The 21478-nt window shown below is 53.1% G+C and overlaps 1 protein-coding gene across 2 annotated transcripts in view; it reads left to right on the top strand.

The window, feature by feature from the left end:
• Positions 1 to 4086: 4086 nt before the first annotated feature.
• Positions 4087 to 21478, top strand: part of Hip1r (huntingtin interacting protein 1 related) — a 28362-nt gene continuing 10970 nt past the window's right edge. The window contains exons 1-7 of one of the 2 annotated variants that reach the window (XM_032887273.1): positions 4087 to 4283; positions 18609 to 18672; positions 18908 to 19050; positions 19282 to 19338; positions 20233 to 20313; positions 20775 to 20851; positions 21105 to 21166. In XM_032887273.1, coding sequence (XP_032743164.1) covers positions 4191 to 4283; positions 18609 to 18672; positions 18908 to 19050; positions 19282 to 19338; positions 20233 to 20313; positions 20775 to 20851; positions 21105 to 21166 — 577 coding nt within the window. In that variant the 5' untranslated portion in view covers positions 4087 to 4190. The remainder of the gene's footprint in view (positions 4284 to 18608; positions 18673 to 18907; positions 19051 to 19281; positions 19339 to 20232; positions 20314 to 20774; positions 20852 to 21104; positions 21167 to 21478) is intronic. The other variant, XM_032887274.1, reaches the window with a different exon arrangement.

Genomic DNA, 21478 nt, shown 5'->3' with positions numbered 1-21478 from the left:
TATTTTATTTGGTTTCCTTTTACTATACAGAACTAAAGCAAGGAAGGTATGAATGTATATATGTATGCATGTATGTATGTATGTATGTATGTATGTATGTATATAATCTTTTTGGCTTTTCCAGACAGGGTGTCTCTGTGTAGCCCTGGCTGTCCTGGAACTAGCCCTGTAGACCAGGCTGGCCAGACTCACAGAACTCTGCTTGCTTCTGCCTCCTGAGTGCAGGGATCAAAGATGCGCACCGCCGCCGGCAGGCTAACAAGGAAGTTTAAATGCATCCAGGCAAGTGAGTGTCTCAGGAAAGAGCCTTGCAGTCCCCTAAGCACTGCAGACCAAGGCTCCATTGTGCTGGGTCAATGCTGCTTTGTTAGAGGCTTCAGGGTTTCCTCCCAGATGACTTTCATGAGCAGGGACGGCTGTTGAGCTCACCTTTGTAATGAGGGTGCTGAAAAGAAACTGGGTGAGGCTGGCACCCTCTATAAATGCTTGGTTTCTCTTCAGACTGGTTGTGCCGAGCCAGACTAAGAATGTGGAGCTGATTCTGAACCAGCGCCTGCCAAGTGGCAAGCCCAGAATGCCCTTGGAGAGGCCAGGCTCCACACTGAGAATCCAGACAGTAAACTTTTCCTGCGTTGTGTGCTAGGCTCATAGCTGCTTCTCCACTTGCCTGCTAACAGGGAACGCCAATCAGATGCTCCATAGGAAAATGCAGGGTAGAACAGGGTTTGAAATACATTATTTTATAGCTAAGTCTACTTTTATTTCATAGGCTTGAAATATCTATAACACCTGTCTATTCCAGGCTGGCTCAAAGTTATGATTCCCCCTGCCTCAGCTTCTCCAGTGCTGGGATGACAGGAGTCTACCACCCGTATGTCAGCCTTACAAACCTCTTCTGACCCAACAAGATTATTATGAATTAATATGAAATTCAGAATGGCAAACTTTAATATGATCAACTTCTCTTGTCTTGACATGTCATTTTTATATCACAGCAATTCCTTATGTGTGTTGCAAAGAGTTGCAAGATAAGCTAGCCTTTAGGATTTGCATTTTGTCATTGTCATCCCTAAGACCAACGTATCAGGAGGCAACTGAATTATAATTCCCCTGCCAGAAATGATCTCAGCATTGGAAAAGACCGATACAGGGTATTTTTAGAACTCGTGAACAGACCTTTTAAACAAAAATAGAAACACCCCCTCCAAGAGAAATTCTGAATCAAGATTATGCGTAAACACTTAAAACAGTTTTACCCAGAAAGTGCCAAGAGAATACTTAGAACTGAGACTGTGATATGCGGCCAAGGGTGAGAGCCCTGTCACGGAAGCCTTGTCACACGCTGAACAGTGACCCATAGTTTGTTTCTTCTATGCCCCTGATTTGTAAGCCTCTTGCTTGAGTACGCCTGTAGCTTTCTTCCCCTTAAGACAGTTGGTGTGATTTTGGTACAGCACATTGCAGGAAGACCCACCACTTAAGCCTCCAGGAAAATGATTCAAGTCAGTAATCCCCATAGTCTAAAGAACAGAGTCAACCAAGATGGCAGACACGTACCCCAGGGAGCTTTGGAGGCTATGGGAGATAACTGGGAATCCCTGCTTGCATCCTAGTCGGGAACACAGACCTTAAGCAATCCCGCGGAAGACTGGTGTTACGAAGTAGAATGTTGAAACACTGAGACATAGGTCAGGGTGGAGGCATCGGGGCAGCTTCCTTAGAGAAGTAGCATCTAAACCAAGAGCAAGGTAAGCAGACACCCAACCAGGCCAACAGGAAGAGAATTCCAGGTATAGTGACAGCATGTGCAAGGTCCCTGAGGCTCTGGAAGAAGCATGATGCGTGTGCAGACTTGAAAATCCAGGATGGCGTAAGTTGGAACTGACTGTAGAGAGGCTGGGCGGATGGTGCCTGTGTCCGTGAGGCAGTAACTACTACAGCATACAGTCTTTTTCAGTGAGCCCCAAAAAACATTGCTGTTTTCCTGAGTTCTCCCAGACAGGGTCTAATTTGTGTTCCCCTGGAGGACGATTGAATAATGATTACAGTTTACCAAAAGGGCATCCTTACTGAGATGATGGGGGGGGGGGATCATAGCCAGTTAGTGATAGCCAGTCAACGACCAGACCCCTGTGCTGAAATGTCTGGGGATAGACTGTAATGAGGCAGTGGAGTTTCTATCTTTGTTCCCCCAGAAATGCCAATTTATAACATATACTAACAGTAAAGTCTTCACTCTGATCTCCGCTCTGTGGGGCTGGTTTATTCTTTCAAAACCCTCACTTTATACACCAATCCTTTTTTATTCACTATATAAACTGGGTCCACCTCATATCCACAGAGGCCACCTGCCTCTGCCTTGAAAAATGCTGGGATTAAAGGTCCCATGCTGACCTTCACACTCGTTTTGTCAATTAAATTTTATCCATGTGTTTATTTCGTGTATGTGTATGTGTGTGTGCTGCAGCTTGAAATTAAAGGTCAGAGGACAACACACAGGAATCATTTCTCTCTCCCACCATGTGGGTCCCAGACATTGAACTCAGGACATCAAGCTTGGCAGCAAAGACTTTTACTTACCCAAATCGTCGTCCCTCACAACCATTTTAAAAAAACATGGCCATACACCAGGTGCTCTGGTAGGCACGGGAAGCAGAAAGCTGGGTAACACAAGGTAGCCTTGACCTCAGATACATTACTTGTAGAAGCCATAGAGAGACTCCAGTATCATCAACAAGTCAATAGTGTGCCTTGTCAGAGCCCAGCAGCGTGAAACCTGGCAGATCTGAGACCACATCCTGAAGGCATCATTTTGCAGTTGTGTGGACCTGGGCTCAAGGCCTTTCCTCTTGGTCTGCAAAAATAACACCAAAACTTTTAAGATTAACTGGGATCCTGCTGACTGAATGCTGAGCACAGTAATAGCTCTATTGACTAAAAAGAGTGGGGACTTTCGATAATGACAGGCCACTGTAGTATATGTTCTATACCCAGTTGGGGCTGGCCTTTTGTATGAAAATCACAGGATAACTGGTTTTTGTCCTATGTGAGATAAAGAGTCTGAGAAACAGCTGGCACAGAGCAAAACAGCCCTTTTGTGTCTTTTTTGACCATGGCTATTTAGTGAATTGCTGAGGATTAGGGACAAGATAATACGTATAAGGGGTTTAGCCCGATACCTGGCAAATAGGTTTTCAGTATCAGCTGTCGTTGTTACTCTACTGGTATTTTGGCAAAGAAGCTTTTTCATTGATTGGTATTAGATAAAAGCATGGCTAATCTCTTAGTGGCGAAGGCAGCCTTTTCCAACTCTGAAATGTTGAGTGGATATCAACACAGCGAGGAATGAGCAATGGGAAAGAAAGTGTCCTTCTGAGTCCTCAGAGAGCTTCACCTAACCTGGGAGATAGACAGTCAGGTGTCTAACTCAAGACAGCATTTCCTATCTTAGGTAGCAAGTATGTCATCTCAAAAAAACAAAGACTTGGAGAGATGGCTGGGCTCCCAACAAAAGACTAAAGAAACCTATTTTGTGGCTACTGACTAGTCTCAAGGAGGCAAGACTCGATTTGTTCCAGTTTTCCCCCTACAGGTGTAAAGACCCAACGAGAGGAAAGGGAGGGACAACTGATCTTTCCTTTGTCTGGGGAGAAGGTAAGAAGGTATTTAAGTCAAGCTAAGTGTGTATTTATTTTGTATTTGATCTGTCAGAATTAGGGGGCGGGTGTGTTGGGGAGAGCTGGAGTTTTTGCAAGGAGACAGGGACAGGTGTGCAAGGGGCACGAAGGATGCAGGGTCTTGGGGTTCAGGGAGTCCCGGGGGAACCAGAAGGGTGCTGGTTAAGGCGTCCTGGGGGACTGGAAGGGTGCAGCAGGGCACAGCGTCCTGGGTGACAGAGGGTTGTATAGCAAGGTGTCCTGGGAGTCCTAGGAGACCACGGCGCCCTAGGGTTGATCAGGGGATGCAGTGGGCGGGGCACGCCGGGAGTCCTGGGGACCCGGCGGGGGCGAGGGGCGGAGCGTTCGAAGCCGGAGAGGGCGGGGCGTCGGTTGGACAGCCGGAGTGACTGGCGGGAGGGGCAGCGGCTCCTCCCCGTGCGGCGCGGCGCGCGGCCTCTGGGTGCCTAGGCTCGAGCCGGTCGGTGACGCCTCATTCGCGCGGAGCCGGGCCGGGACAGGGTCGGCGGCAGCATGAACAGCATCAAGAATGTGCCGGCGCGGGTGCTGAGCCGCAGGCCGGGCCATAGCCTAGAGGCCGAGCGCGAGCAGTTCGACAAGACGCAGGCGAGCGCGGGCACGGGCACGGGCAGGGCGGGCGGGCGGTGGTGGTGGCGGCGGCGGCGGCGGCCCTCGGTGCGCTCGGCCCTGCGTGGACGGTTGCGGGCTCCGCGGCCCGGGCGGCGCAGGTGACCGGAAGCCGCGCAACAGCCGGGCTGGGCTTGGGGATGCGGACGCGGCCCAGGTGCGCACGGCCGCGCGGGGCCCCGGGCGCCCTCAGCTCCCTGCCGCCTTCCCAGGGAAGCTTCTGGCTCCTTTCGCTCCCGAGCCGTTTCCGCGGCCAGACAGTATCTTATTATCTGCTGGGTGAAAAGTTTCACGTATGTCGCCAGACTTGTTTGCCCGCGCGGGGGCCCACTTATAAATAGGCTGCCACCCCCTTGTTAAACACCGGCGCCTGACAGACGGAAACTTCCCAGGCTCCTTCCTGCGCTCCCACGCGCCTCTCTCCCAGGAGAGGGCCCGACCTGAGACGGTGGCGTGGAAAATTAAATAATGGCTCTGATGAGCATTCATTCATGCATGGGTTCTGGGGACCCACTGTGCAGGTGTTGCTTTGGGTTCTTTTTTTTTTTTTTTTTTGTCTTTTAAAGATGGGTCTCATGTAGCCCACGCTATCCTCAAAATCCTCATCTTCCTGTTTCCACCTCCTAATTGCTGATAATATAGACGTCCACCAACACGTCTGTCTCCCTCCTTTTTGTTTTACAAACTCTGCCCTGTTCTTAAGGCTTGGGTGGACTAGTGGGGGTGGGGAACGGGGGCTGTCACTACTTATTTGCTAGACTAAGTCAGCCAAGACCGAAATGGCTGCTTTTTTTTTTTTTTTTTTAAGCTTTAGCAATAAAGGAAGCCAAAGACTCCTCCCACCTGTATCTGAAGCAGGTTGGGGACATTTGCATTTGTGGGTGCCGCTGGTGAGTTCCTTCCCCTTTGGTCAGAGCAGAGAGCAAGGACTCCTGCAGTTGCTTTCAAAACAAGTTAGCACAAGCAGTCTCTACTAGCTTTCGTTTTGAAATAACAAAATGCGAGGTCTAACCTTTGTGCTCCTGATGGGTAGAGAAAGAGATAGACTTCAGGAGGAAGGGCTCAGAGCGTGCCAAGTGCCAGTACCAACCTGGCCGCAAATGATTAATTTATCTGTGTGATCTCCATCTGGTCCTGCCTGGATCACCCACCATAAAATCAAACATGGCGTTTGATGTGAAGTCATTAATACATAATTAATTGTGCTAGTAAACTCGCAGAGCCTAGAGAAAAATACAGTTGGCAGGGGAGAATCTGGATGTTGTCAAGAGCTTGATTTATTCAATGAGTTTTAGAATCTCCCCCCTGCCCCCCTGCTTTTAAGCAGGTGCAGAGAAAGCTCTGATAGCTGCAGGAAGAGGAAATGGGATTTTAAAGGTCAAGTTCATTGATCTCCTGCTTAAATGATTATGTCAAGGGCAATCTTCCTGAATGTCAAAGGGACAGTCTCTGATACAGGACCACGTGTGTTTTGGTGGTTGGTTTGTAAATAAGGTAGTTCTTTTGACTTGCCTTGCCCACTTTTAAAACTCCTGCCATGTTTATTTATTTATCGTGTGTATGTGTGGAGGTCAGAGGACAGCTTACAGGAGTTCTCCCCTTTCCCCATATTAGTTCCAGGAATCAAACCCAGGTTGTCAGGTAAGTCAGCAGGCGCCTTTGCCTGCCGAGCCATCTTGCCTGCCCTCCCTGAGGTTTTGAGGGATGAAAAGGGTCATTCATGAAACATAACTGAGGAGTCTCACAGGACTCGCCCACTCCAGAGCAACTTTTTCATAGAAGAGAGAGTTTGAAGCCAGCATCTAGGTGTGCCTGTCTTCATAGTGACTTAGTGAGGGACCTAAGAACATCGTTTTGCAAGTAGTTAATATTTAATTAGATCATTCCCAGAAATACCTAGCAAGCTGCCAGGCAGAATCCTTGCAAGAAAGCCCTAGAGAGCCCTGGGTTACTGCTTCCGTGTCTCCTTTGGGACAGAAAATAGCACATCCAGTCCTGGGACCTGCCTCCCTTTGGAACACACCTCCTGCCTTGACATTGATGGTGGCGTGGAGTAGCTTAGATTTGAGGTCCTCGAAGCTTGCCAGCCTCTCCTCTTGGGCTCCCAGGGCCAGGAGGAAGAGGAATGCTTACTTGTTTGCTCTGTGGACAGGACACGCCCTGTTTTGCAGAGAGCTCTGTGGTTACCTCTCAGGAGTGTGGAGGGAGGCAGTCATGCTTCCTTCTGGCAGCTGGCGTTTCAATTATGAGCTTCTGACCTGTCCCGGAGACAGTGTCCCAGAGGCAGTCCGTCCTGCCCCGTGACTTTAGTCCCTTCGTTGATAAGACCCCTTTTCGAATTGATTATAAAATGCTACACGACTCATTGTACCTGTATTCGGAATACTATACCTTTGGAAAAAAAGACATTGTGGCTTCATGGAGCACACTTGTGGACAGGGTAGACCTGAGCTCACATCTGTGTTCACCTTGTGGTGGGCTGTAGAGCCTGCTTCTTTTGCAGAAAACAGGGATAGTTCTGTGTTTCTGGAAGAGTGTACTCTGAGGTACTGTGAGGTAGGTTGAGTCATGTCCCTGCAAGGATGACCACAGCCTAACTCTAAGTGTGTTATTTGCGTAATTCAGATTGCAGATGGAATCAAGTTGCTCATCTACGGACCTCGAGGTGGGAGGTTTTAATGAGTCACCAGGTGGGCCCTGCAAAACAGGGTCCCTAAATGTAGATGAGGGAAGCAGAGAGGCAAGTGGTTACAGTGAGTGGAGGTGAAACCCCACTGGCCACGGGGCGGATGCTAAGGAGCCAACACTAAGGAATAACGCCATCCTTCATAAGCTGAGAAAGGCAAGGGAACAGATTTCTGCCCAAGGAAACCCAGCCCTACAGCTCTTAGCGCCTCAGTGCCCATCCCAGGGGCTGGGAGTAGAGTCCAGTGGCTGCCTGAACCCACGAATTTGCTCCCCAGCACCACGTAAACCCATCATGGTGGCACACACCTGTAATCCCAGGATTTGGGGGCAGAGGCAAGAACTTGGAAGTTCAAAGCCATCCTTAGCTACAAGGCCAGCATGGGCAATAAAACATCCCAGGCTCGTGGCCCACAGGAAGAACTGTAAGACGTATCAGTGCTGTTTTAGGGCACTAAAACTAGCCATTTGTTACAGCAGCAACAGGGGATAATACACCCAACACAGTACACATAAGTAGTGTGTAGCACATAGTAGGGTCTCAGCGAACAGTTGGCCTACCATTCTTCACTCCCTCCACCCGCAAAGTTCAAAATCTGGGACCTCTATGAAAGAGGTCCGCCATCTTTGAAGCACACTGTGCAGCTAGAAGCCATGAACATACTGATTGTATCTTCCTTTCTGTGGGAAAGCACAGTTGCCCTTTTTGTTGCTTCTCTGAGCCTCTGATTTACCCACACCATGCAGAGACAGAGGGGAGGGACCTTCTCTCAGGTCAGGCTGAGAGAAACCCTTTAATCATAGGGCAGGGTTAAACCCAGGCCAGCATGGGCTTCAGAGGTGAAAGGGTGAGCCAGCCCCGAGGCAGCAGCAGGTGGGAATACTTCTTCCTGTTCTCAGGTCAGTAACACATGTGGGCAGCCCCCGAGGAGCCAGGCCCTGGTAAAGATGAACATTTATTACCAGTCCTGACCTCTGGATACAGTAGCACTGCCACGAGGTGGGGAAGAGGGGCCACATGTGTAACATTCAGATCATCTACTGGCTCCTAGAAAAAGCAAACAGGCAGGTGAAGTTAATTCCGATTGTATCTTTGACCTCACTCAGCATGTCTTTGAATAAATCCCTCTCACCACTGGAGCACTGTTAAGTATGAGCGGGATAGTTCTCGTTTTTTTGCTTCTCCGAGGAGTCTCCACCTTGGGGGCGTTCAGCAGCTGCCTGTGGACAGTGCAGGTGTGAGCAGTGCAGACCTCAGGCAAATGGCGATTTGGTTGGGGCAGAGCCCCAGGCGTTGGTTTTGTGTGGAATTTCCTCAGCCACAGGAGCACGCAGGTGTCCGCAGCCTGCCTAGTCTCCGGTCTGAGAGCAGTCTGCTTGTAGCTCAGGGCGTGTCTCCCTGAGGCTCAGCGGCAGAGTGCTTGCCTCCATGGAAGAAACCCCAGTTTGATTCCAAGCCCTGCAAAGGGGCAAGAGTATAATTATGACATGTTACCGCATGCTTGCACGCTCAAAATATTGACAATAATAGGAAAAACTCCCCAGTCCCAGAGTTGGAGAGGAGTCCTAACCCCCAACTCTGCCTAGCTGTCATCTCAGAATTCTTGAGGGCTGATGTGGTCTGTCCTGCCTCCACTGTGTCCCCAGGAGCAGGCATAGGCCTGTGTCACAACAGCTGGCTGGATGACAGGAGGCAAAGCCGAGGTCCCTATAGGCTGGGCTCACACACTTCCGAAGCTACCCTTAAGGAGGATCGGGGCCTGACTCCCAGGATGCCAGGATTCTGACGTCTCCTCTTCCAGATCACTGGTTGTCCAGGCTGGGGTGGAACTGGGCTGCCCATACTTCACCTCCTTCCTGCCTTTGCTTCTGTGCACCTGTGGGACACACTGATGACATCTCTTGACCTAGTCCTGCAGAATTGGGGTACACAGTAGAAGGGGGAAAGTCACCTTTGTACCCCCATGGGGAGGGAAGTGCCAGCTAAGGCAAGTGTATTGAGCAGTTAGGAACCTGGGTCAGGCCTGGCTCTGTTGTTGCCCTGTGCCTTAGTTTCCCACCCCACCTCCCTTTTTTCTATACAGGGTTTCTGTGTATTCCTGGTGGTCCTAGAAGTCACTCTGTAGACTAGGCTGGCCTCAAACTCAGAGATCTGCCTGCCTCTGCCTCCTGAGTGCTGGAGGCATATGTCACTGTTCCAGTTTCCCGATTTTCAAGGCAGTAATAATAACATGGCCCTGGCCCAGGCGGGTAGCTGTAGGTATTTGCAGGGGTGTAGCAAATGTGTTAGTGGTTAGACTGCAGAAAAGCAGGCAGGACTGAAGGAGATATAGAAGGTGTCCCCGTGTCCTGAGTATAGACAGCCATGGAGAGGGACAGCCGAGCCAAGCTGCTGCACTAAAGAGCAGAGCTGGGCGGAGCATCTGGAGGGTGGCCCACTGGGCACTGTCCCTTCGAGGACGAGTGTCAGGTGGACACCTCCCGTACACTACCCAGCTCACGTCTGGTGATGTGGTCTGCCATCGGGACTCCAGGGAGTATAGGGTAGAGGCACCTTCGCACTTCCTGCAGACCTACCCTTCTGAATGGGGAAGACGCTCCTTCCTGACCCAGCTCTGAGGCCACTGTCCAGCCATGCTGTACAGGAGCCTGTGAATGAAACCCAGCCCAGCTGGCCACTTGATCCCAGCAGCTGGGTCCTGTCCGTGAGTGGAAACCCTGTGGGGTAGCGTGAAGGCCTGATTGGCAAGGGACCGGGAAACTCAGCTGGCTAACCTGATGCCTGGCAGGCCTGCTGTACTGGTCGGCTGCGCTCCCCCTTCTCCACCTGGGAACCCCTATTTATTTCAGGGCTGCCTGGATTATCACTTGGTAGATGATGGCCTCGAGTGTCCTGTGCCCAAGCTTTTCTTCCCATATCTCCCTGCTTCTGATGGCAGCGCGCACTGTGTCTTTAGCTCTAAGTGGTCTGGCAGAAATTCTAGAGCAGCGGTTCTCAGCCCTCCTAATGCCATGACTGTTTGATACGGTTCCTCGTGTGCTGACCCCAACCTTGTTACTTTATAACTAATTCTGCTACTGCTGTGAATTGTAATATAAATATCTGATATGCAGAATATCTGATATGTAACCCTGTCAGAGGACCGCTTGTCCCCCGAAAGGGATTAGGGCCCACAAGTTGAGAACTGGTGTTCTCTAGAAAGACACACCTCTCAGCTTGGACTGTGAAAACAATGGACCCCAAGAGATGGGAGTTTCCTCAGGAATCTCACGCTGGAAGAAGGAAAGGGCTGGGAGCAGGAAGGGGAACTTGTCAGATCCAGTCAGGGGATCAGTGGTGGGCATCCTCATAGGGTCTGCTTAGCAGGACCCTGCAGGTGAATTTAAGGGGTCACTAGATCTCTGGCCTCCTTCCCAGTGTGGCCACATTTAGTAAATCTCTGTTTCCTGTTCTTCCCTATTGATTTGCCAGTTTGACTTGGCTTCCAGAGGAAGGGTGGTGGAGTTCAGTGACTCTTGACACGACAGCCGGCCTGCAGGGCAGGAGGACGTGGGCAGCTGTGGGGTTGGGTATGTTTCTATCTAGGGCCTGCTGTCATTCAGATATGCCCACCTACTGTCCCCAAGGTCCTCAAGTGAGGACTGTGTGCCCTCCTTAGGGCTATACAGAAGGGCCCATAGTAAGGGCACCCTGAGAACCGGCAAGCCTTACCCTAGTTGCCATTCTCCGGCTGCCTCTCATCCTGGCCTGGCCTGGATGGCCCACAGCATCATACTGGGCTGAGCCCATGGAAGACATTAGTGCCAGCAGGACTTTTTCTTCTTCTTGCTAGGTAAACATACGCCTTGAACTGCAATAGGTTCATCTGCCTGGGTGTGACTCAGTCCTCTGGCTTGTGGGACAGTCAGGTCTGTGTTGACATCACTAATACCTCAGGAACGAAACCACCCAGCTGCCTCCTTGTCCATCTAGATTCTGGCACAGCGGAGGCGTGACTCAGGACCGCGTGTTTCTGCTCCGTATTCCACCCACAAAGTCTGGAGTTGGGGTGGCAGTGGGCTGGGCTGCGAATTTGTCAGTAGTGGCCACAGGACAGGTTCTTAGGGGTTTCATGCCGTCCTTGAGGTGTGGACTGTCACAGACTAATGCTTGCACTTCCTCAGGGGTGGGATGATGGGGACAGGAGACCCGAATGAAGAGGGATGCAGTTGGATGGACCAGGGCCAGTCGATTGCTGACTTCCTGTCTGCTGAAATGATTCAGCCTTGGGCCTCTGCGCTGCTTTGCATATGGCCCCATCTTAGCCTCCTCGGCTACAGAACTCCTGTGTTTGTGGTCATCAATGGCCTTTGAGGTAGCAAAAGTGTTTGAATGAGAGCACTCTGTCCTCCAAGCCAGTCTTTGGAATCACAGAGCAAAATAACTCACCACCCTGCCAACAGCTCTGCCTGGGCGTTGGGGGAACCTGTCTGTCGCTGCCAACTGCTGCTGTGCAGCCTCGTGATGCCACACAGGAGGCTTCAGTCCCTTCACTTCAGGATGATTTTAAAAATAGAAATTATTTAATAGCTACCTTAATAAATGTCTCTAGTGGCTCAGTCATTAGCTGAGGAAAGACACTGCCTGAAGTCACCAGTGCTTACGTCTTGAAAGAGCTCTTGTGCCTCAAGTGGCCCCTCTCACATGTGTCCAATAAAGACTTATTGACTGTCCTGGAAATGCTATGGAGGGGAAGATGTATAGCCACTCCCCACTGTGTAGGGGATTGGGTCCAGGACCTCTGAAAATACCGGGACCCAAAGATGTGGCGTTACATATCTTAAATACTAACCCAGGAAGCAGATCTCTGAGTTCTTTGCTAGTCTGGTCAACATTGTCTCAAAACAACAAACAAATCATTACCCATGGATGGTCAAGTGCCTTGTATAAATGGTACAGGGTTCACATGTGGTTCATACACAGCCACTCACATAATTTAAACCACGTTCCCACTCACTACATCATCAATTCCATACACATGAACTGTTACCCTCTGTTGCTCGGGGGATAACGAGAAGGACAAAGCCTACATGTGGGCCGTCCAAATGCAGACTTTTCTCCTTGAATTTTTTTTTTTTTTTTGGAGAGCTGGGGACTGAACCCAGGGCCTTGCGCTTCCTAGGCAAGCTCTCTACCACTGAGCTAAATCCCCAACCCCTCCTTGAATATTTTAATTGGTATTTGGTCCAGTCGATGAGTGTGACATCATGGGTGGGTGTCTCAAGGAGTTGGAGACCGCGTAAGTGATAAACTAACACTTCAGATGACAGACACTACAGATGGACTCAAACAGGACACAGCCAGGTACAGGGGCACACACCTTGAATACCAGCACTGGGAGGAAGCTGGGGAAGGTCTGTGAGTTCCAGGCCAGTCATAGTCAGATTCTGTCTCAAAAACAAAAGCATCCAGGATGCTTTATCTCAGGGGGCAGCTGCTCCAGTCAGGGTGGCTGTGGCAGGCCACCCGGAGGCTCGGAGCTGAGGGGAGGTCTGCTCCAGAAGGGCCAGGAGGCAGTTGAGGGAGGACCATAAAGATGGCGTTCGACAGGGGCTGGGGATGAAGCCGAAGGCCTCTGTCTGCTAGGCAGGGACCTGTCCATACATCACCCAAGCCTGAGCTGCCAAGTCTTCACTCAGGAGGCCCGGGGTTTCCTGCTTCTCAGTTGGGGAGGAGCTAAAGTTGGGGCATGGGAAGTTTCTAAAGCAGCATCTGCCTGTGTGTCAGGGGCAGCCAGCTGAGGGCTCTGGGTGAGGAGGTTTGGGGGCTGCAGCCAGCCCCAGAGGTCCTGTTGGAAAAGAGCCTCTTGTCTTGGGCGTGTGGGCTCCCGGAAGAGCGCAGTGATCCTAGTCTACATTTATTCCGTGCACACTGGGCTGTGGGTTGCAGAACCTGGTGCGGACACTGAGCATCGTCTGAGGCGCCCTGGAGCCACCTTGCCAACCCGACCGTGGCTCCTCTGCTCCTCCGTGTGCCTGATGTCCACACCACCTGAGCCTCCTTTTGCTGGGCCACAGGTGCTGCTCTGTTCTGCATGGAGGGGCCTTAGGGCTGATGGGACCTGGCCGGATGCACAGTCTGCCTCTCAGCTCGCCTTCCCTCCGTGTGCTCACGTAGGAAGTGTCTCCTTCCTCATCCAGACCCTCCCACTGAGACAGGACTCTCTAGGACGGCTGCTAGGAGCCCCCTGTAGGTCATGGGCCAGGGCTGTTGGCAGCATTGGTCTCCTAGGAACCCTTATTCAACCTGGTCCTGGTGTCTGTCCTGAGCTTTGACCCCTGGCTCCTCCTGGCATCATTTCTCCCCTGAAGAGAGAAGAATGCAGTTGTCGTGGATAAGCAGGGCCGGTGCACCCTGAGGACATGGGCTCCCCTGAGCTGTTGTGAGGCCTTCTCAGAGCTCCAACCCGGGCCCAGGATGGAAGCTGCTATGGGACCCAAGGTGGGGAGGTGAAAGCCAGGTCGTGTCAGAGTATAGCACCAAGGCAGGGGTCTGAGCTGGGGGCCGGAGGGAGCCTCTCTCCTGGCGCCATCTCTCTAGCTGCCCTCCCAGCCAAGCCAGCCCTACATCACCTACGACTTAAATCATTCCGCAGTCCAGAATCCATGTCCTGGCTTACAGCACAGGTCCACTGTGCTTGGGGCCCAGGTAGCCTGATTTTGGTGTAGGCTAGAAGACTGCCTACATGGAAACATTTCCCTCAACCGTCCCTAGAGAGAACCAGAGCTCACAGAGAGAAGGCGCTCTGAGAGGCCGGGCTGTGCATCCGGCCATGGCCCATCAGCTCTGAGGCCTCATGCAGAACACAGCAGCACCTGCGGCCCAGCAAAAGGGGGGCTCGGGATGGTGTGGACATCAGGCACCGCACACAGAGATGTGGAGGAGCCATGGTTGGGTTGTGGCTCTGGGGCACCTCAGAATGGGGCCTCTCCATGCCTCTGTTCTCTGTGAGTCAACATGGCCGCAGAGGGTCGGGTCCTGCTGTGATACTGGGTGCATAGGGCGGGCCTGTTCAGAGCGACACACTTAGCATGCCCTGCTCTTAGGACATTGGTCGACTCCTGAAGCATCACTGTCCTTGTCTGGAGAACTCTTGGGGTTCCTCCTGAAAACCTGATGAGATTCCCAGCCAAGCACTTGGCACAAGGATGAACGCAGTAAAACTGATGGAGTTGTTACTGAGAGCTGGCTGCTGGCCCTAGGGCACGCTCTGGGCTTTTCAAGCCTGCAGGAGTTGTGGAGTCTGTATGGAGGGTTGTATGGTGTTGTCCTTCCATGGCCCTGTGTGGCAGTGCTGCGCCTCAGCCTCCCAGCCTCTGCCCTCTGAGGGTCAGCCCCTCCTGGTGCTGACACTGTCCTGTCACAGACCGGTGGCTGCTGGGGCCTGGTGTGGACTCACCGCACTTCCCAGTGGTCCCTCTCTACAAACGGTCACCTGCCCACTCTGTTGTGTCTGCTCACCTGCAGGTCCCTGGCACTCCCAGGCGTCTCATGGCTGCCATGGAACTTGCTGCTGCACTTACCCTGCTTCCTCCAGAACCGTCCCCTTGCAGACTGAGAGGGTCTCTTCTCGTTTATGAAGAAGTGGGGAGACAGGGCAAGCATGGTGGTGTTAATCTCAGCACCTGAGAGGCGAGACAGGTGAATCTCTGTGCGTTTAAAGCTGGCCTGCTCGATACAGTGCGCAGCCGGGGCTGCATGCGAGACGCTCTCTCAGAGGGGGAAAGGTAGATAGTGATGCCTTCCATAGGGGCTCCCCAGTGCCCCGCTCTTCACCCCTCAGTAGCATGGAAATGGCTCTTCTTGGCTTCCTGAGCAGTCAGACAGGATTTAGGGTACGATAAGCGCCCACATCCTTTAGTGGTGTGGGGTCTCTCCAGCTCTGGGCTTGATCTTGAGATTGCCCTTCCCTGAGGTCTCTCCTCAGAAGCCAGGAGGGATCTCCTTCTCCTTTGCCTGAGTGGAGCTGAGGCCACTCCTATGTGCCAGGTTGATGGAAGGCCGTGTTCAGGGCCGGGGATTCCCTCTACTTCCCCTTCACCCTGTGGCTTCCCACCTGCTAGGCGAGGGTGGGGGTGACATGGTTTCAGAACCCCAAGTGTCACTGACGTCAGACCGTGTCATACTCTAGCTTCACAAGAGAGCTGTGTTGCAGGGTCTGTCAGACATTCCACATACAGGGAGGTTCTCAAGTGCTCCTACCCCACTCTGCTCAGATGTGACCCACAGTCACCTCCCCAAGGGAAATTCACAAGGGAGGTGGGCGGGCATCACCCCTGCCTGCTGCTGCCGCCTGGGAGGATGAGCAAGGGCCAGGAGTGCCCACAGACGCCTACTGTGTGAGCACTGGGCCTCCTTGTGTGGTGCTGGCCACCCCACACATCTGCCCACCCTGTACACAACGGGCCTGTGTTCCCAGGAGCCAGCCTGCGCCTGCACAGGATGGCTAGCTGACACGGTCCTATCCCTTGTGGCCAGCTCAGGGATGGGTGGCACCCTGGCCCTCCACAGAAGACCCTGCCACACTCCCTCCCAGGTCGCATTACTCAGTACCTCATGGCCTCCTTACTGCTGCACTGTGAGTGAGGCTGAGAGTAGCAGCCACACACATGCCATGAGGTGACGAGAGAAAGTAACACTACCAGCTGGACATTTGGAGGACCATTAATCCGATTAGTAGAGGGCCAGGGACAACCAGTCGTGCGGCTCACACCTTTAATCCTAGGACTTGGGAGGAAGAGGCAGGAAGATCTGGTTTCAAAGCCAACTTGGTCTATGAAGTAAGTTTCAGAACAGAGGAGATCCTGTCTAAACACAACAACAAGTGGGCTGAGGGGGCCCAGCGTTCTGTGTGTCCTTGTAGCTCAGGTCTGGCAATGGGAAGGGCTAAGTGTTACACTCGGGGGTTTGAGAAAGCAGGGCTCTCAGGCACGATAATGCACACTTGTAATCCCAGCTCTTGGGTCAGGAGTTCAAATTCAACCTCAGCTACAGAGTGAGTTTGAACTAAGCCTCATGGCTTGGTTCATGTATCATAGGAACATATCACACACACACACACACACACACACACACACACACACACCAAAGGGTAGGGGTTGAGGGTTATTGAGATGGCTCGACACCTGAGTTTGGGTCCTGGGACCCGCATGGTGGAAGGAGAGCAGTTGTTCTCCCTCAGTTGTTCTTTGACTTCTACGCACATGCGCACAAATCAATGTGCAGAGATTTTCAGGGGTCAGACCCCAGCCACTGAGCCACGTTGAACCAAACTTGCCCACCTTGGATTATTACTCCGCTGGCCAAGGTGGCCACAGAGACCACCTGCCGTTTTCAATTCTGGGCATGCGTCTGTCTGCACATGTGATGGCGGTGCCCACGGAGACTGGTGGAGGAGTTGCAGGTGGCCCTGAGCCTCCTGACGTTGATGCCGGGGATTGGATTTGGGGTCTTTAGAAGAGCAGACAGTGCTCTTAACCCAGGAGCCACCTTCCCGGGCTCCAGGCTCTGCTGTTCTGTTTGTCTGTCTCTGCTTCAAGGTAAAGAGAAGCAGAGACTGCTGTAGGCTAGGGAGGCCTGGGTCTCAAAAGTTCATCATGGCCTCTTGGTAACCCTTTTCCTCAGAGGAGGAGACGTCCTTCCTGCCCATTCCCAGACTCAGTACTTCAAGCGTCTCAGCCCCTCCCAGGTCCTCTTCATCTGTGCCACGAGGGCAGCTCTGTCCCCTCCCTTCTTGCCAGAAATCTTTTAGGCCAGGCGGCATTCCTCATTAGAGCCACTGAGGGGTCAGGGGCGTAGGTCGTGGCTGCACAGCCCAGAGATGGACGGACGCGCCTTGCTGTGAGCGTGGCCTAGCCCATGTGACCCCTGCCAGGGAAAAGCTGTGCCAGGAAGCTGTGTCACGGTCACCGTAAGAACACAGCACGGTGTCCAACAGACCTGTCACTGCCCTTATTACAATGTACACAGGACACCGGATCTCTCTGAGCTTCAGTTTCCTTTAAGAAATAGGAAAGCACATAGTAACTGTCTCGCAGATACCTCTGGGAGATGGGTGGCATTCTGTGATTGTCCCTCATGGCCACTGTTGTGCCGTGTCCCCTCAGCAGAGGTGAAATACCCTTGCCGTGCAAAGTGGCAGTCTCCCCACAGCCGCTGGCTGGCCGCCCTGTGTTTGTGTGGAAAGTGAGACCTGGGGGAGGCCAGGGGATGAAGGCTCAGCCACATAAGAACAGGTGGTTGGCAGCCTGAGGCTCTGTGTGCTGGGAAGACAGAGCTCGCCTGTGTTCCTTCAGGACCCTAGTCCAGAGGTGGGAGGGCTTAACTACAGCCCCAGGTCCTCACATTTCAGTGAGCTTCCCACAGTGGGCCTTGTGTGTGAAAGGGGGTCAGGGCATCTCTCTTGGGCAGTGGGGGGAAGGGTCTGGCCCTGGCAGTCCTCAGATTCATGCATCTCATCATCAGAAAGGGACTCTGCACCCCACTAGGCCTGCTACTCTGATAGGAAAGTTGAGCCAGCCTGTTGAGCATTGCTGAGGCAGCCGCTGTTGGAATCCACTGCCCTGACCAGCTCAGGTGCTGCAGTGGGAGTGCGTGGTGGCCTTTGGGAGGTGGAATAACAAAAGCTATCACACTGGCTAGCACTTGCTGGCCTGCTGTGTCCCTAGGTGCATGCCCAGTGTATCTGTGGCTCACCTCGAGTTCGCTCTGGGTCAGTTGCATGCCCTGGCCTCTGGATCTGTGCCTGTCAGTCCATTCCACCCTCCTGTCTGGGGCCTGGGAAGCTCTTTCCAGTTCATAAACACTGGTGACCTGTGAAGACTCATCTGACCTCCTGCCCCTGTCCCTGCCAGTGGAGCCTCAGAGGAGTGGTGAACGGGTATTTTCTGTGTGTCCTGGCCTCCTGCCTCAACAGAGGTTTACTGGAAGGTGTTGAGCTGGGGGAATGAGATGTGTCCAGTGGAGGTGAGAATTCCTTCAGTGTGAGGCTGCTTCCTTCTCAAGTGACAACTGATTGGCTGCAAGCAGCCCTCCTTGCCCTTCCCCCATCCTCAGGGGGCCATAGCTGTCCTCTGTGGCATGAGCGGTGCCTAGGAAGTGCAGCCAGTGGTAGGGCCTCGTCTCTGCGAGGTGCTGGCTGGAATTTCAGCTGGCATTGCTGTGGGCTCTGGCAGACAGGAAGAGGGGGTGGCACTGAGGATGAGGGGCTCTGTTGGGCCAGAGGGCAGATCTCTACTGTTCTCCCTGGTGTGAAACTTGGACAGAGGATGTTATGTCGGGCCCTGCCCTTACCCTGTCTTCCTGGAGTCTGGGGACTTTTCAAGGAGAATGATGTGAGGTAGATCAGACATGCCTTTCTGGGCCACAGCTCAGCTTGCCTGGAGCTCTCGGTGACTTGTGACATTAGCACCAGCTGTAGGTCACGTAAGAGGTTTCTCCAGAGTGTGGATCAGGGAACGCATGCTCTTTCTGCCCCTGCACTTGTCTCCCACCAGACTTGGTGGCCCCTTCTCCTTTGGGTTGTGTTTTCCAGACAGCTGTGGATGGGTGTCTAATCCTCCCTCTGTTATTTCTCATAGGCCATCAGTATCAGCAAAGCCATCAACAGCCAGGAGGCCCCAGTGAAGGAGAAGCATGCCCGGCGTATCCTTGTGCCCCTTGGGTCTTAGGGAGGGGTCAGGAGACTGTGGGCTGAGCGTGGACCTGACCTGTGCTGAGATGGGAGCGTGACCGGCCTAAGGTCTCCAGTTGTTGTGACCTGGGTTGAATGAGAACTTAGGAAACTGCAGAGCGTTCCAGGGCCCAGTGGGAGGAGCTGTGTGCAGAACACCTAACTGCCCACGTCAGTCTGTCCTCCTCTTGGCCTTGACCCTCTAAGGTATCATTCTTGGCACTCACCATGAGAAAGGAGCCTTTACCTTCTGGTCCTATGCCATTGGCCTGCCGCTGCCCAGCAGCTCCATCCTCAGTTGGAAATTCTGTCACGTCCTTCACAAAGTCCTCCGAGATGGACACCCCAATGTGAGTAGTGGCCACAGCCCTGGGTCTTACAGGTTCGGAGGAGTGAAGCCTCCATGCCTCCAGCTAACAGCAGCCAAAGTGTCCCCTGGAAGTGTGCAGCTCTGTCCTTGTATCTGTCCCCCGAGCTATGGACTGCACACCCTGCCCAGTGCCTGCCACCTTGTCTGTCCTGCCCTGTGCTGGGAGGGACCCCTCAGGTTCTGTGTCCTCACCCTCCTTCTCTGACTGCAGGTGCTGCATGACTGTCAGCGGTACCGGAGCAACATACGTGAGATTGGCGACTTGTGGGTAGGTGTGGGGACAGTGTCCGGCAACATGATTGAGCTGAGGGCAGCATTTAGGGATTCTCTTTCCTCTTGTCCTTGGGGGTACTGTGGAGGCTGAGTACTCCTCAGTGTGAAGTTGCTGTTGAGGCCTGGTGCAGGCGGATGGGCCAACAGCTCCATAATCAAGCCCATTAGTCCTCTTGAGTTGAGACAGGTGGCAACCTCAGGCCTGTATGAAGAGCAGGGACTCCCAGGATCCCCTAGACTTGAACCCTGAACTGTAGAAGCTGTGTTACATACAGACTTGAAATTTCCATGCCTTTGCCTGTGTCTGGATTCACTCTAACATCCTCAGAAGTCAGAGGCCTCAGGCCCCATTCTCCAAGCTCTCCTGGGGCGCTTGCTGAATGGATCTGCTGGAGCAGACCCAGAGGGAGAGCACTGCCCGTCCAGAGCCACTGTGCCTTATCCATGTCCTTTGATGTAAGGAAAACAGCATTCGTCACAGTGCCGGCTGCAGACAGGCCCTGCTGGCGTGGCCACACACCATGGTGGTTTTTGCATGAGGGAGCCTGGAAGCTGTGTGGAGACCAGAATGCACCTCCCCTGTCTGCCACCAGCTCTTTAGTAAAGTGCCCCTGCTCAGAATTGGCCTGTTGCCCTGGACAAAGGGCTCTCTCTGCCTCTCACAAGCTTTTCTCTGGCAAGAGGGACGAGGACTGAGATTTAGGAGGGGACAGAGTAATGAGGTTGGTGAAGGCTCGTGGGAAGTGTTTGTTGAGTGACAGACTGATTTGTGGAAGAAAGGCCTGCTTCTCTTCCCACCTCCTTTCCTCTGTCTGGGCGCCTGCTCAGTCCTTGGGATTCCTAGTTATGCTCTTGACAGTGACCTCACACAGGGCTCCAATCCTCACAGGGCCACCTACGTGACCAGTATGGACACCTGGTGAATATCTATACCAAACTGCTGCTGACGAAAATCTCCTTCCACCTTAAGGTAGTCTCCCCGAGAAATCATGGGACTGAGGGTCTGGGGCCTCCTCTCTGTGACATCCTGGGGCATAGAGGGAGTTGGGTGGCACCTATCTGGTCCATCCGTGGTCTGTCCACTTGCCATGGAGGCTAGGATGGCTGACAGGAGATGGCCAGGCTGTCTCGGTGTTTGCATAGATTCAGTCAGATGCCAGCCATCTGTGTCTGGGGGCCTCACCTGTCTGTCAGTCCTGGTCAGGGGGCCTTGCCTGTCTGTCAGTCCTGGTCAGGGGGCCTTGCCTGTCTGTCAGTCCTGGTCAGGGGGCCTTGCCTGTCTGTCAGTCCTGGACCCTATCAGCCCCTCACAGGATGAAGGGGTTGGGAAACCTCCCTGGTGGTGACTCTCCTTCTCACAGGAGCTGTCAGGAGCAGGGATGGGCCCAGTAGGAGGCTGCTCAGTGAGCCTGAGTGGGGTTCTCTCTGCAGCACCCCCAGTTTCCTGCGGGCTTGGAGGTAACAGATGAAGTGTTGGAGAAGGCGGCGGGAACTGATGTTAATAACATGTGAGTCTGTGTGGCCTCAGTTTCTCCCAGGTCCCCAAGCTCTTCAGACCCAAGTGCCCACCAGGGACAATGTCAAATGAGGCCACAGCCCATTGGCTTAAAGGTCATGATCCTAGTGGGTCATGCTGTGGGTGAAGGGGTTTATTGGGTACTCCATGTTTCTGCCAGATGGAGTTTGCTTCCTGTTCCACAGGGGTCTTGGGGATTATGTGGGTGCCCTGCTGCCCTCTCCATTCCCCCCCTTTCCTCCTAGTTTTCAGCTTACGGTGGAGATGTTTGACTACATGGACTGTGAACTGAAGCTTTCTGAGTCAGGTGAGCAAGTCACTTATGCCAGGCTGTGACCATACCAGCGAGCAGACCAATTTTCACCTGTCTTTCCTGCCGTATGTGCACCTGCACCTTGGGGTCCCTCTCCCTCCAGAACAGACCGGGGCCTCATGGCACCTGCAGAGCACAAGCAGAGCCTTCCCTTCCCGAGACCCTGCGTGTGTTCACATGAACATCACTCTGTGGGCCCTGGGTGTGGGGGGCGGGGGTGTCCTGTGGAGGAGCTCTCCCGTCCCCGCCTGGCCTCAGCAGCTGCACTGCTCTCCAGGAGAGAAAATATGGCTGACCTTTCCTACC

This window comes from Rattus rattus, chromosome 16, assembly GCF_011064425.1.
Source record: "Rattus rattus isolate New Zealand chromosome 16, Rrattus_CSIRO_v1, whole genome shotgun sequence".
Taxonomy (NCBI): domain Eukaryota; kingdom Metazoa; phylum Chordata; class Mammalia; order Rodentia; family Muridae; genus Rattus; species Rattus rattus.
The sequence above is the reverse complement of the archived record's forward strand: the minus strand, read 5'-3'. Positions and strand labels throughout refer to the sequence as shown.